We start from the raw sequence: 15,108 nt of genomic DNA, 5'->3' as shown, positions 1-15,108 counted from the left end.
CCTTTATCAAGGGTGAGCCTGTCGTTGACTATCCGAAGCATGATTCTTTAGGCGCTGACGGTGTTCGTCCTTAGAACGACTTCTGGTGGGATGGTGCGCATGTGTTTACTAAAGTCACTGGGGATCGGCAGGCACTCCAACTTAGGTGCTAGAATGACCTTGCAGAAGTGCGATGACTTAACTATTCATGGAAATGGCCATAATTTCTCGACCTCGCCTGAGGCCTCTTGGCAACGCTGCTCTCCTCTACCTCCTTTCCCTTTGAGCAGTTGCCCTCTGCCACCACCTTGCCCTTCGAGCAGTTGCCCTCAGCAGCATTGACGAGGATGAGCTTCTCAGTAGAGCACTACATTAAACAACTGAATCAAATCTAACCTTATATTGACATGGTAAATGACAAAAAATCTGACCCTACATAGACTACATATGTACATGGGGACTGAAAAAATCTATCTATATGTTGTTGCCCAAATTTGATCAGGCTTCAACACCGAAATCGGTCCATATGAACCCCCAAATCAACCCCTTAACCGACACCCTAAATGAACATCAATATGGACAACCAAATCATGCTCTTAATCGACACCCCAAATCGAAGCCTTAATCGAATGTGTGAAGTTAAACCCATGCCCCTAAATACACCCCAAATCAAAACCTAAATCAGAAAGGCGGGGCTTACCGTCATTGACAAAGTGTTGGTGGAGGGGAGATGAAGCAGTGATGAAAGGTCGGTGCTCGTAGTCCAGATATTGCCTCCTATGATGCTCACCGTTGCCGGTTAGAGAGTGGAAGGAGGGGAGAGTGAGTGGTGAGAAAGGGGTGAGGGGATTTATGGCACCGCCTTGGGAGAGTGAGTGTTGGTGGAGGGGAGAGTGGAAGGAGGGAAGCGTGTAAAGCCGCATGTAACCACATGCGCTACCTTGCATCGCTCGGGCCTGACTCAGTGGAGACAACCGATTCGAAAGTTTCAGCAGAGTCAGGCCCAATAGTGCTTTAAATTCCATGGAGGCCAAGATTTGGATGCAGGCCAGACATCCAAATAGGTGAAAATTGCATCAAAGAGATATTCACAAGTGTCTTATTCTACGCAATGAGACCACGTGTTCATCTGTAGGGAAACCACTGTAAATTTTAATATTAACGGAATTCGGGTGCCAGGTCCCTTGTTTAAAAAAATGGGACCACGTAGGGCCGGAAACATTACTCTTTAGTTTAGATGAACATTTGCCGAAAGCAATTAACAAAAAGCAGCCGAGCAGGAGGCTGGGGGCATATGCATCGAAAATATCTATCTTCCTTGGCAGTGCACGAACTTGGAGGGGACTCCAATACCGAGTGTGGTAACTAAGCATGATGTCCAACAAGATGAATGGATGCTAGGTCATTGGGGCGATCGATCCATCACACAAATATATATAACTTGGCTAGTAATGCAGGGTCGATCAGTGGCTATAGCTGATATATATTTCACGATGGCAGGTGTCACATCGGATTCTTCACAGGAGACGATGAGTAAACGGTGGAACCTCGCCGGCATGACGGCGCTCGTCACCGGAGGAACCAAGGGGATCGGGTATGTTCAATTATGCTTCATTTCGTGGCTTTGCACACTCGATTAGTTAGTCGGTGGTGCACGCATTGATCAATCGATCGATTCATTTTGTACGTGCCTAGGCTTGCCATCGTGGAGGAGCTGGCCGGGCTCGGCGCCAAGGTGCACACCTGCGCACGCAACGCCGCCGGCCTGGACAAATGCCGGCGGCGATGGCAGAGCAAGGGCCTCCACCAGCTGGTCACCGCCTCCGTCTGCGACGTCTCCGTGCGCGGCGACAGGGAGGCCCTCGTCGCCACGGTCCGCGACCTCTTCCACGGCAAACTCCACATCCTCGTCAACAACGCCGGCCTGTCCCTCTACAAGGCGGCCGCGGACACCACGCCGGAGGAGTACGCCCGTCTCATGGCCACCAACCTCGACCCCTGCTTCCACCTCTCCCAGCTCGCGCACCCGCTGCTCCGCCAGGCCGGGGCCTCCTCCGTGCTGCTCATCTCCTCCGTCACCGGCTACATCGCCTACCCGGCGCTCTCGGTTTACTCGCTCACCAAGGGGGCCATGCACCAGCTCGCCAGGAGCCTGGCCGCCGAGTGGGCGACGCACGGCATCCGCGTCAACTGCGTCGCGCCGGGCGGCATCGACACCGATATCTCCACCACCACGCTCGCCACCGACCCAACCATGGCACGGAGGCTCGCCGACATGGAGACGGCGCGGGTGCCCATGCGCCGCTTCGGCAAGCCCCACGAAGTCGCCGCGGTCGTCGCCTTCCTCTGCATGCCCGGCGCCGGGTACATCACGGGCCAGGTCATATGCGTCGATGGAGGACGCACAATAGCAGCCAAGCTATGACAATGCACATGTAACCGTGAGAAGCTGCATCCATGGCTAGAAGCTAAGTTTTGTTTGATTATTAAGATGATTCAGATTGCCAGTAATCACTTGCACCATGCTCCCGATGAGTTTGCAAGGGAAACTGAGGCAAAACAAATAAAGCACAGACAAATCTCATCTCGGTTATTTACTCGACTTGCAAAACAACTAATCTGACAAGTTATTGCTGCTTCAAATATGGGAGAAAACTTAGCTTGTCATGGGCATATGTCCAAAACAAACCCCAACAGAGCACAACATATTTAATTCACCACAAATTATATAAGTTGGCCTACACAACACATGATCTCATCATGCTAGCAAATATGGGAGAACAGAGACTCAACGACATGTAGGAGCGACGGCCCATGCCTAGGATCGATGCCGCGTGTATCTCCTCCCATGAACACAATGTTATCACCAATACAAGAGATCAAAAACTAGTTCTGATGAGTTGACTCAGAGAAAAGAGAGAGTAGCCTCCACAATTTACAAATGCTTCCCTTCTTCCCCTTCGATGGCTTTTGTCTTGCGATAACCCTTATCTGTGCCAAACAACCTAACGCAACAACAAGATTAAGAGGATGCATGTCATGTAAAAGGGAGGGAGCTTACCACGCATATTCAACACAGCAAAGGCAAACATGTATACTCACCAGTCCATGTAAACAAAAGTAGAGGCGTAGTTTCCTGACTTGGTGTACAGCACACGATGATGGTAGTCATGGAAGTCAGAGCTGCTCATGAGAAAATATTCACAACTCGGTTAAACGCAACCTATCAAATGGAAAAATAGAACTTCCCTACCATCAGGCAACACATTTGCAAATTCTAGTTTACTTACCCTCCATACAGTGGCAGGAAGTTTGATGGGCTCCAAGGGAAGTGATATCCACTGTGAGCTTCAACCGTCTCTAACACCCTCAAAACCATCCACAGCCAAAGGGTGAACAAGTGAGGGCCGGTCAGGGCAGGACCAACAACCGTGGCAAATCCCAGGAACAAAATTTCAGCAGGGTGTGCATATTCCGAAGTTAAGCCGAATGGTGTAGCATATCTGCTCACATTTTATCGTGTTAAAAGTTAGAATGGTAACAAACCAATGTAGTAAGTAATACCAGATACGGATTAATGAAGAAATATCACTTACTCATGGTGCACACTGTGGACATGCTTGTATAGCCATTTGGTATGCAGAGCCCTGTGCCCCCAATAGAATATGAAATCTTCGAGTATAAAATAAAAAAGAACTTGAGATACAATGACCGTCCTGCATCAGGTAGCATTAGCAAGTTAAGCAATTTCCAGTTCCACTTGAGTCTTTAGTTATCCTGCTGCTTTCATGTGTGCATTCTCAAATTATACTTTTGTTGGACTTAAGAAGGAAATAAAATTTAATACCAGTGTGGCAGAGGAAGAGAGCTCCTCAGCCCCATGAACTTAAAGGCAGGATAGGAGAAAATCATGACTGGCAAATTCACACAGACATGGTAGAGAATGAGACGCATGACGCATCTGTTCTGGTAATCAGAAGTGTTGCTCTTCTTCTGCAAACATGCACACACACACTTGTTTAGGAAACCAGTTACATAAGGAAGGTACATACAAATGTTCACTGAATTAAATAGCTCCAATGAATCAAATATTTCATCACAGGAAAATAAAAAGGAGTGAATTAAACTAGCGCACACTGGAAGCAGAAACTGGGAACAAAATCAGTAACATGCACTACAAGATAGATTTCTCCGAGGAAAGTAAATTTGATGCGGACATCGATAGAAGATTTAGCCCAACATGCACTACAAGATAGATTTCGCTGAGGAAAGTAAACTAGCGCACACTGGAAAGCAGAAACTGTTCTGAGGAAAGTAAACTGGGAACAAAATCAGTAACATGCACTACAAGCCCAGTCACATGCATGTTTCTTAAGAGCCAGGATGATAAGTTACTTCCATTACTAAAACCAAACAAAAGTATAACAACCTCTCCTACAGAAAAAACTCTTAACATTTTTAAGAGAAAAGAACAAGGCACCGACTACAAACATTTCCTTACAGCTTGAAACAAGCAAACGGAGGCCGAGTTTCCCTTACAGCTCGACAAGCAAACGGAGGCCGAGTTTCCCTCAATGAAGTTCAATTTAGTTTATTGGAGTAAATTTAGTCCAATCGAAATGTAGACTGTGTTATACAGAACACAACACCACATACCTCCATTCAGAATATTATATAAAACTAATGTTCTTAGCGAGGAGATTCTGCTGTAAAACTGGTCAGACAGTATGCCCTTCAGTTTGGCTAGCACAAAAAAGAAACAGTAAGGATAGTCTAAATTTGCAGAAGAGCTATTATATTCAAAATGCAGCGTCAGTTTCCTATTACCAATAATGCAATTAGTATGACTAGCTAAATACCCGTGTGTTGCAACGGGGGCAACTTTGTTCTAGTGGTTCAACATAGGAAATTTTTGATTGGGTTGAGATTGAGATATGATGTGGGGAGGGAGTCCATATGCAAAGGTAAAGAAAGATATGATGTGATTGAGATTGTGTACATACAAGTACATGAATTGATTTTGTTGTTTGCTTGCAAGGGATTTCTTGCTATTGGCAATTTATTTGAATTATGTTGATTGCTTTGCAAGGGATTTCTTTCCCCAGAAACAAGGACATGGGGTTGGTTTGGAAATACATTAATGGGAGTTATCATGTAGTTTGGGAAAAAAAATCCATTAATTGCTTTGCAAGGGATTTCTTTCGCAAAAACGAGGAGGTGGGGGTCGGATTGGAAATAAATTAATGGGGGTTATCACGTGGTTTTGAAAGAAAAAAAACAAGGAGGTGCAGGTTGGTTTGGAAAAAAAGGGGGGTTATCACATGGTTTGGAAAAAAGAGGGGTGGAAGCGACGAGAGCAAAACGAACAAACTCCCTTTTAATAGTAGAGATACCTAGCAGCTTAATATAGCTCTAGCGTAATCACGCAAGCATATATGTTTTTAAATGACTAGGACAATGACTGTGCGTTGCAACGGGATATAAATATTCTAGACTTACCTGCCCATAATGCGATTGTGTAAATAAATGTTTATCAAATCCTGCTCGTGATTTACCTTATATTTTGATGAGTAGAAGGTAAGATGCTCAAAGGATTTTGGCGATCCCTCTCCCAACATATGAAATGGATGTTTTCTTGGCTTGGAATCTCAACAAAAGGGAACATTTTTTGTCCGATGAGCGTACCATGCAGAGTGGGAATATCAGTTTGGACATAAGTTGTCAAATGCTAATGTGGATGCTTCAGATTCAAGTTGTAGTGGGGAACAGTTTGGAACCTTCGCTGTCCTTCAAAGGTAAAGATCTTTGTATGGAGGGACCTTCTCGGTGCCATCCCTTGTCGAGCGATTCTTACGGGCAGACATATAAAAGTGCAGGCTCAGTGTCCAATTTGCAAGGGCGATGCTGATACTATAAAACATCTCCTATTTGATCGTTCTGTGGCCATGGAAGTATGGACCTTGTTAGGTCTTGATGAAGTCATTGTGAGATCTTGTCATGTGGACCGAGCTGGTGAAGCTATACTAGAGTACTTGCGGTGCATCCCGAATGAAGAGGTTTGTGTGATGGAGGGCCCTTCTCGGTGCCATCCCTTGTCGAGCGATTCTTACGGGCAGACATATAAAAGTGCAGGCTCAGTGTCCAATTTGCAAGGGCGATGCTGATACTATAAAACATCTCCTATTTGATCGTTCTGTGGCCATGGAAGTATGGACCTTGTTAGGTCTTGATGAAGTCATTGTGAGATCTTGTCATGTGGACCGAGCTGGTGAAGCTATACTAGAGTACTTGCGGTGCATCCCGATGAAGAGGTTTGTGTGATGAGGCAGTCAAGCCAAAACTTGGTACTTATGGTGGGAACACAGGAAATTCCTCCACGGTGAACAATGTCTATCTGCTGCTCAGGTTTGTTTATCTGTGAAAGTCCTTGCTGCAAATTTTGGTCTAGCTTGCTCACGAAGAGTAAAGTTATAACTGGGGGCTGGATGAAACCGAGGAAAGATTATGTAAAGCTCAATGTGGATGCAGCATTTGATGCGGACTTGCTACAAGGCGCAGTTGGAGCAGTTTTGAGGCATTGTCATGGAAAATTTATGGCAGCAGCTAATGAGAAAATTGAGATACGTTATGATGCCTTCACAGCAGAGGCCCGACCACTAAGACTTGGCATGAATCTGACGCACACTGTTGGTCTGTGGGACCAGTATAGATCCCAATTGGTAGCCAGGCGAAGCAGCCTTATACCTGGTAGCCAATCTGGGAGCGTTACAAAGATGCAGCATTTGACTCCGGAACGGCTTAGCATTAAAGCACTCATATTCCAAAGATTTGTTAGCTTGGAACTTCTATTTCTGTATGTTAAATATAACCTTGGGCAGGAAGTTATATTATGGTAAAAATATGCAATATTCAAGCAGCGCTCCTACATCTGCGGTGAAAAAAAATATGTCCAGAGACACAAAAGTTTAGCTGAGCCCTGTGACCCATGGGCGGTGCCACCATAGGGGCAAGCAGGGGTATCCATCCTAGGTCTCCAGGTTGCTAACTAAGGAAGCACACCTCCTCATACCCTTAGCTATGACACCATGGGAACACCAAATGTAAGCTTTGATCTGCAGGTATGAAGGTGAAGTGGCGTATGTGATCCATGTAAGGAAGGAGGGGACGCCTCCTTTATTCATCGGCAGGCCTGGGCCAATACGTTATGTGTCCACCACCAACTTCATTTACACTTGTGTCTACTCGGTATGCCAAACCAAAAGCTGCAATCGCCTGTTCTTGCTAAGTCTTTGGCCAGCCCGAATCTCGACCCGCACCACACGATGCATGCCACAGCCACCACGCCGCCACATACTGAACTCACCAGCACCCCAAGATGGAACAAGAGGGACAAACAACAGTGATTGACAGAGGAGCTAGAGTAGTGTCACGACTATAACAACAGTACAAGAGGCAACAGGGTGGACGCACCCAACTGATATCTAAATGCATACAAAAATGGTTACATGTTGCAAGTAGGATCTTCTGTCGCGGGTGCCAATGCCAGCAACTTTTATGACTTCATGTTTTATTGCATTTTATGTTTGGTAGTTGTATCACACAGCTTTTGGTCATCTAAATCTATTTGTAATGTCAAATGAAGTCGCATACAAACTTCAAACCTTGCTCCGCCACTGCTGACCAAGTATTTGTCATCTCCATTTTCTTTGTCTCAGCTGGCAGTTTAATTTGGACACAGGATGTAATATATCACTTTATAAATCTCTAACCGCAGAGGGCAGAAATAGCTTCTTAAACAGGAGCGAAGAAACTAACCGAAAATGAGTGTTTCCTACTCTTGTATGGTTCATATCAGTATCATACAACATGTCTGAATTTGAATCTCTAAAAGAAAAACTAAAAATTAAGTTTGTTAAATAGGAGCACAGAACATGAAATGAAAACGGGCGGTGCCTAGTGTTGTTTGGTTCACCTCAGTACCATACAATTGAAATAAATCAGATACATCACTTCCTTGATAGAGAAAGTTATGAGAAAGACTTTTCGATGACCACAGACACACGCCTAGCTGACCAAATGTATCCCGTCCTTATTTTCCTTCTCCTCGGAAGACATTTTGATTTGGTTGTGAGGTGTAAGTTTTTACTTTGAATCTCTAGCATCAAAAGTCAGAAATAGTTTCTTAAATAGGAGCAAAGAACGTGAAATGGAAACAGCTGGTGCCTGGTGTTGTTTGGTTCATATAGTATCATATATCGAAATAAATCAGATACATTTCTTCCTTGCTTGGGCTGTCTTACTTGCCATATAGAGAAAGTTATGTAAGAGAAAAACATCCATTAACAGCTTAGAAGAAGGTTTGGTTACCTTCCCTGTCTATTCCCGTGTTATCTCATTTAACAGTTCTCCCACCATGTGTGGTACACATGCATTTCACATGGAAGATGGAACTATATATGTCTATCTAGTGGAAGGATGAATCAAGAAGCGTGTGACATAGTTAAGAGCAGACTTGCATCTTGTATCTCACTACTTAGGCATTTGTTTGTCCTGATAAAGATGCAGAGATCGATTCCCAGAGTGCTTAGAATTAAAGCATTCCAAAGTCCCAAGGATTTTTTCAGCTTGGAACTTTTATTCCCATATTTTGAAATCATAACCTCGGGGCAGGAATTTATTATAGCTTGATCAAGAAATAGAAGGTTCAAGTATTAGTGCAGCATCTACAGTGAAAATCCATAAGTCTTCCGATGCATGTTTAACTGAGCCATGTCACCAGTGTTTCTCATCCTTATTTTCCTTCTCTCAGCACGCAGTTTGATTTGGACGCGAGGCGTAATGCATCACTTTAAAAATCTAATAGCAGAAGGCAGAAATAGCTTCTCAAACAGTAGGGAAGAGAGCCAAACGAAAATGAGTGTTGCCTACTCGTGTTTGGTTCGTATAAGTACGACGCAATATAAAGAAATCAGACGCATCCCTTTCTGGTTCGGCTGTCTTACTCGTCAGTCTTGCTTGTCATGATAGAGAAATTTTTACAAAAGAAGAAAAAGAAAAACGTCCAATCATAGGTTCCAAACAGGATTCGTTATCTTCCATGACTGTTCTCCCACCATGCTATCTCGTGTCGCGAAATTTCGAAGGTATACACACACACACATTGGACGCGCAAGATGGGCCTAGGCACGTCTATCTAATGGATGGATCAAATCGATCAATCAATCAAGAGGCGTGCGAGATGGGTAGGAGCAGACCTGGATCTTGTACTTGGCGAAGAGTCCGAAGCGCTCGAAGAGGAGGGAGGGGAAGCCGGAGAGGAAGAAGACGCTCTCGTGGAGGACGAAGGTGACGACGGTGGCCAGCTGGAACTCGCTGAAGTTGGTGATCAGCCACTGCATTCGTTGATCCCGACAGCAAGGCCGGAGACGGCGACGGAGAGGGAGAGGAGAGATCCGTCAAGATCGGCACGTATAGCGGGGAGGGGAGACAGAGATCGGAACGACGGGCGCGTACCTCCCAGGCGGAGTCGAGCGGGGTGGCCGCCATTGTTGGGTGGCCGGCGGCGGATGGCAGGAGGAGGAGGAGGAAGGGGGAAAGAATCTTTCTCGGTGCTGTATGTTGTATCTGGCTGGCTGGCCGCCCTTGGAGCTTTCCTCCTCCGCCTCCTCTGCTTCCTCCTGGCTGAATATATATGTGTTCTGTGTGTCACTCGGTCATCACACACACCCGGACTAGATGCGTCCACGTGTGTGTGGCTTTCCGCCCCCTTCGCCTCACTTCCTTTTCGTTTCCTCACGAATTTCGCTCCCTCTGTTTCTAAATATAATTTTTTAAACATATTTTAGAGTGTAAATTCACTCATTTTGCTTTATATATAATTTTTTATTAAAATTTCTAAAAAGACTTGTATTAAGAACGGAGAGAGTAATAAACAAGTTCTTGTGTTTGTCTCATTATATGCAGTAATGTTCTGTTCATCAGATTTGACTAAAAAAATATGTTTGCACACAAGATTGAAGTAATTTCGCAGGCATTAATTCATGACTAGTTTTGTTCTGTTGTATGTCGTTTTCCTTTTTGACATGCATTAATTCATGACTAGTTTTGTTCTGTTGTACGTCGTTTTCCTTTTTGACATTGATCGTTACCAACAGTGGTAGCACCAAACCTTCCCATGTTCTTGTGTAGAATTGTTTATACTATATTCAACTAAAAAAAGCAAGCAATATTCGCAGATATAAAACTTTGCAAGCATTAGTTATTTTTCCTTTTTGAAACAGATGGAGAAGTTTTGCCTTATCTTTTTAGCTAAGTGAAGGAAATATACCCTAGAGGCAATAATAAAGTTATTATTTTATTTCCTTATATCATGATAAATGTTTATTATTCATGCTAGAATTGTATTAACCGGAAACTTGATACATATGTGAATACATAGACAAAACAAAGTATCCCTAGTATGCCTCTACTAGACTAGCTCGTTAATCAAAGATGGTTAAGTTTCTTGACCATAGACATGTGTTGTCATTTGATGAACGGGATCACATCATTAGAGAATGATGTGATGAACAAGACCCATCCGTTAGCTTACCATTATGATCGTTGAGTTTTATTGCTATTGCTTTCTTCATGACTTATACATGTTCCTCTGACTATGAGATTATGCAACTCCCGAATACCGGAGGAACACCTTGTGTGCTATCAAACGTCACAACGTAACTGGGTGATTATAAAGATGCTCTACAGGTGTCTCCGAAGGTGTTTGTTGGGTTGGCATAGATCGAGATTAGGATTTATCACTCCGTGTATCGGAGAGGTGTCTCTGGGCCCTCTCGGTAATGCACATCAGTATAAGCCTTGCAAGCAATGTGACTAATGAGTTAGTTGCGGAATGATGCATTACGGAACGAGTAAAGAGACTTGCTGGTAACGAGATTGAACTAGGTATGATAATACCGACGATCGAATCTCGGACAAGTAACATACCGATGACAAAGGGAACAACGTATGTTGTTATGCGGTTTGACCGATAAAGATCTTCGTAGAATACGTAGGAGCCAATATGAGCATCCAGGTTCCGCCATTGGTTATTGACCGGAGATGTGTCTCGGTCATGTCTACATAGTTCTCGAACCCGTAGGGTCCGCACGCTTAACGTTCGATGACGATTTGTATTATGAGTTATGTGATTTGATGACTGAAGTTTGTTCCGAGTCCCGGATGAGACCACGGACATGACGAGGAGTCTCGAAATGGTCGAGAGGTAAAGATCGATATATTGGAAGGCTATATTCGGACATCGGAAATGTTCCGACTGATTCGGGTATTTTTCGGAGTACCGGAGAGTTACGGGAATTCGCCGGGGGAAGTATTGGGCCTTAATGGGCCATACGGTAAAGGAGAGAAGGGCCTCAAGGGGTGGCCTCCCCCCCCCCCATGGACTGGTCCGAATTGGACTAGGAAGGGGTGGCGCCCCCCTCCTTCCTTCTCCCCTCTTCCTCGTTCCCTTCCTTCTTCTAGTTGGAATAGGAAAGGGGGGACTGAATCCTACTTGGACCGGGAGTCCAAGTAGGACTCCCCCCCCGCCGGGCAGGTGCATCAGCCTCTTCTTTCTAGTTTCCGACAGGGCTACCCGCACTAGCCTCTGACCTCTACTCCAAAACCTGAACTTCACAGATCCGAAGCCTAAACCTTCACTACTTCCATCACTTCACAGAGCAGGTTTGGCGCGCCCCCTCTAGGGTCGGCCTCCTCTTCCTCCCTCCTTTATATACGGGGGAGGGGGCACCCCATAGATGCACAAGTTGATCTTTAGCCGTGTGCGGTGCCCCCCTCCACAGTTTTACACTTCGGTCATATCGTCGTAGTGTTTAGGCGAAGCCCTGCGCCGGTAACTTCATCGTCACCGTCACCACACCGTTGTGCTGACGAAACTCTCCCTCGGCCTCAACTGGATCAAGAGTTCGAGGGACGTCACCGAGCTGAACGTGTGCAGATCGCGGAGGTGCCGTGCATTCGGTACTTGGATCGGTTGGATCGCGAAGACGTTCGACTACATCAACCGCGTTACTAAACGCTTCCGCTTTCGGTCTACGAGGGTAAGTGGACACACTCTCCCTGCTCGTTGCTATGCTTCTCCTAGATAGATCTTGCGTGATTGTAGGCAAAAAATTTGAAATACTACATTCCCCAACAGTGGCATCCGAGCCAGGTCTATGCGTAGGTGTTATATGCACGAGTAGAACACAAAGAGTTGTGGGCGATAATAGTCATACTGCTTACCAGCATGTCATACTTTGATTCGGCGGTATTGTTGGATGAAGCGGCCCAGACCGACATTACATGACCATGTTCATGAGACTAGTTCTACCGCCGTGCTTCGCACACAGGTGGCTAGTGGGTGTGTCTGTTTCTCCAACTTTAGTTGAATCGAGTGTGACTACGTCCGGTCCTTGTTGAAGGTTAAAACAGCACACTTGATGAAAAATCGTTGTGGTTTTTGATGCATAGGTAAGAACGGTTCTTGCTAAGCCCGTAGCAGCCACGTAAAACTTGCAAACAACAAAGTAGAGGACGTCTAACTTGTTTTTGCAGGGCTTGCTGTGATGTGATATGGTCAAGACGTGATGATATATAAATTGTTGTATGAGATGATCATGTTTTGTAAAAGTTGTCGGCAACTGGCAGGAGCCTTATGGTTGTCGCTTTATTGTATGAAATGCAATCGCCATGTAATTGCTTTACTTTATCACTAAGCGGTAGCAATAGTCGTAGAAGCAATAGTTGGCGAGACGACAACGATGCTTCGATGGAGATCAAGGTGTCAAGCCGGTGAAGATGGTGATCATGACGGTGCTTTGGAGATGGAGATCAAAGGCACAAGATGATGATGGCCATACCATAACACTTATATTGATTGCATGTGATGTTTATCCTTTATGCATCTTATTTTGCTTAGTACGGCGGTAGCATTATAAGATGATCTCTCACTAAATTTCAAGGTATAAGTGTTCTCCCTGAGTATGCACCGTTGCGACAGTTCGTCGTGCCGAGACACCACGTGAGGATTGGGTGTGATAAGCTTTACGTTCACATACAACAGGTGCAAGCCATTTTTGCACACGCAGAATACTCGGGTTAAACTTGACGAGCCTAGCATATGCAGATATGGCCTCGGAACACTGAGACCGAAAGGTCGAGCGTAAATCATATAGTAGATATGATCAACATAGTGGCGTTCACCATTGAAAGCTACTCCATCTCACGTGATGATCGGACATGGTTTAGTTGATATGGATCACGTGATCACTTAGATGATTAGAGGGATGTCTATCTAAGTGGGCGTTCTTAAGTAATATGATTAATTGAACTTTAATTTATCATGAACTTAGTCTTGGTAGTTTTGCATATTGATACGTCTCCATCGTATCTACTTTTCCAAACACTTTTGCCCTTGTTTTGGACTCTAACTTGTATGATTTGAATGGAACTAACCCGGACTGGCGCTGTTTTCAGCAGAATTACCATGGTGTTATTTTTGTGCAGAAACAAAAGTTCTCGGAATTACCTGAAACTTCACGGAGATTATTTTTGGAAATAATAAAAAATACTGGCGAGAGAATCAAGGCCAGGGGGGCCACACCCTATCCACAAGGGTGGGAGGCGCGCCTGCCCCCCTGGGCACGCCCTCCTGCCTCGTGGGCCCCCTGGTGCTCCACCGACCTCAACTCCAACTCTATATATTCGTGTTCGGGGAGAAAAAAATCAGAGAGAAGGATTCATCACGTTTTACGATACGGAGCCGCCGCCAAGCCCTAATCTCTCTCGGGAGGGCTGATCTGGAGTCCGTTCGGGGCTCCGTAAAGGGGAATCTGTCGCCGTCGTCATCATCAACCATCCTCCATCACCAATTTCATGATGCTCACCGCCGTGCGTGAGTAATTCCATCGTAGGCTTCCTGGACAGTGATGGGTTGGATGAGATTTATCATGTAATCGAGTTAGTTTTGTTAGGGTTTGATCCCTAGTATCCACTATGTTCTGAGATTGATGTTGCTATGACTTTGCTATGCTTAATGCTTGTCACTAGGGCCCGAGTGCCATGATTTCAGATCTGAACCTATTATGTTTTCATGAATATATGTGAGTTCTCGATCCTATCTTGCAAGTCTATAGTCACCTACTATGTGTTATGATCCGGCAACCCCGAAGTGACAATAATCGGGACCACTCCCGGTGATGACCGTAGTTTGAGGAGTTCATGTATTCACTATGTGTTAATGCTTTGGTCCGGTACTCTATTAAAAGGAGGCCTTAATATCCCTTAGTTTTCAATAGGACCCCGCTGCCACGGGAGGGTAGGACAAAAGATGTCATGCAAGTTCTTTTCCATAAGCACGTATGAATATATTCGGAATACATGCCTACATTACATTGATGAATTGGAGCTAGTTCTGTGTCACCCTATGTTATAACAGTTGCATGAATAATCGCATCCGGCATAATTATCCATCACCCATCCAATGCCTACGAGCTTTTCACATATTGTTCTTCGCTTATTTACTTTAACGTTGCTACTGTTACAATCACTACAAAACTATCACTGTTACTTTTGCCACTGTTACCACTACTATCATACTACTTTGCTACTAAATACTTTGCTGTAGATATTAAGTTATCAAGGTGTAGTTGAATTGACAACTCAACTGCTAATACTTGAGAATATTCTTTGGCTCCCCTTGTGTCGAATTAATAAATTTGGGTTGAATACTCTACCCTCGAAAACTGTTGCGACCCCCTATACTTGTGGGTTATCAAGACTATTTTCTGGCGCCGTTGCCGGGGAGCATAGCTCTATTCTTTGAGTCACTTGGGATTTATATCTGCTGGTCACTATGAGGAACTTGAAAGACGAGAAAACCAAAATTTATCCCTCAACTACGAGGGGAGGTAAGGAACTGCCATCTAGCTCTGCACTTGATTCACCTTCTGTTTTGAGTAAGCTTGCGACACCTAAGCCTGCTTCTGCTATTAATTCTGATATGTCGCATGTTATTGATGATGCCACTTCTGCTATGCATGATACTCATGATGAAACTACTTCTATGCTTGATACTACTGTGCCACTAGG

At 44.8% G+C, this 15,108-nt stretch overlaps 2 protein-coding genes across 3 annotated transcripts; one reads left to right on the top strand and one right to left on the bottom strand.

Annotated features, from left to right (window-relative positions):
* The first annotated feature begins 1,472 nt into the window (after positions 1 to 1,472).
* On the top strand, positions 1,473 to 2,529 carry LOC109757771 (tropinone reductase homolog At2g29290-like). Its single transcript, XM_020316598.4, has 2 exons — positions 1,473 to 1,573; positions 1,675 to 2,529. Exons 1-2 carry the CDS (start codon positions 1,473 to 1,475, stop codon positions 2,402 to 2,404), a joined length of 831 nt encoding a protein of 276 aa, XP_020172187.1. The 3' UTR covers positions 2,405 to 2,529.
* Positions 2,530 to 2,543: 14 nt separating this feature from the next.
* On the bottom strand, positions 2,544 to 9,716 carry LOC109757775 (very-long-chain aldehyde decarbonylase GL1-11). Of its 2 annotated transcripts, XM_020316602.4 has the most exons (7): positions 9,493 to 9,716; positions 9,234 to 9,371; positions 3,827 to 3,972; positions 3,576 to 3,695; positions 3,270 to 3,482; positions 3,082 to 3,162; positions 2,544 to 2,984 (listed from the first exon to the last, which is right to left on the bottom strand). In XM_020316602.4, the coding sequence occupies exons 1-7, from the start codon at positions 9,523 to 9,525 to the stop codon at positions 2,915 to 2,917; spliced, it is 801 nt and encodes a 266-aa protein (XP_020172191.1). In that variant the 5' UTR covers positions 9,526 to 9,716; the 3' UTR covers positions 2,544 to 2,914. The 2 variants fall into 2 exon arrangements, with proteins under 2 accessions (XP_020172191.1, XP_073352500.1); XM_073496399.1 differs by lacking the exons at positions 9,234 to 9,371; positions 9,493 to 9,716 and adding an exon at positions 4,636 to 4,717 and having other exon boundaries at positions 3,827 to 4,549.
* Between the last annotated feature and the right edge of the window lie 5,392 nt (positions 9,717 to 15,108).

This window comes from Aegilops tauschii, chromosome 4 (assembly GCF_002575655.3).
Source record: "Aegilops tauschii subsp. strangulata cultivar AL8/78 chromosome 4, Aet v6.0, whole genome shotgun sequence".
NCBI classification, from domain to species: domain Eukaryota; kingdom Viridiplantae; phylum Streptophyta; class Magnoliopsida; order Poales; family Poaceae; genus Aegilops; species Aegilops tauschii.
This window is presented reverse-complemented; position numbering and strand designations above follow the sequence as displayed.

Coding starts and splice junctions, on each gene's coding strand:
- LOC109757771 (XM_020316598.4), top strand. CDS start 1,473: ATGGCAGGTGTCACATCGGATTCTTCACAGGAGACGATGAGTAAACGG. Junction 1,574..1,674: donor GGAGGAACCAAGGGGATCGG/GTATGTTCAATT, acceptor GTACGTGCCTAG/GCTTGCCATCGTGGAGGAGC.
- LOC109757775 (XM_020316602.4), bottom strand. CDS start 9,525: ATGGCGGCCACCCCGCTCGACTCCGCCTGGGAG. Junction 3,163..3,269: donor TTCCTGCCACTGTATGGAGG/GTAAGTAAACTA, acceptor TCTCATGAGCAG/CTCTGACTTCCATGACTACC. Junction 2,985..3,081: donor ACTTTTGTTTACATGGACTG/GTGAGTATACAT, acceptor TTGTTGCGTTAG/GTTGTTTGGCACAGATAAGG.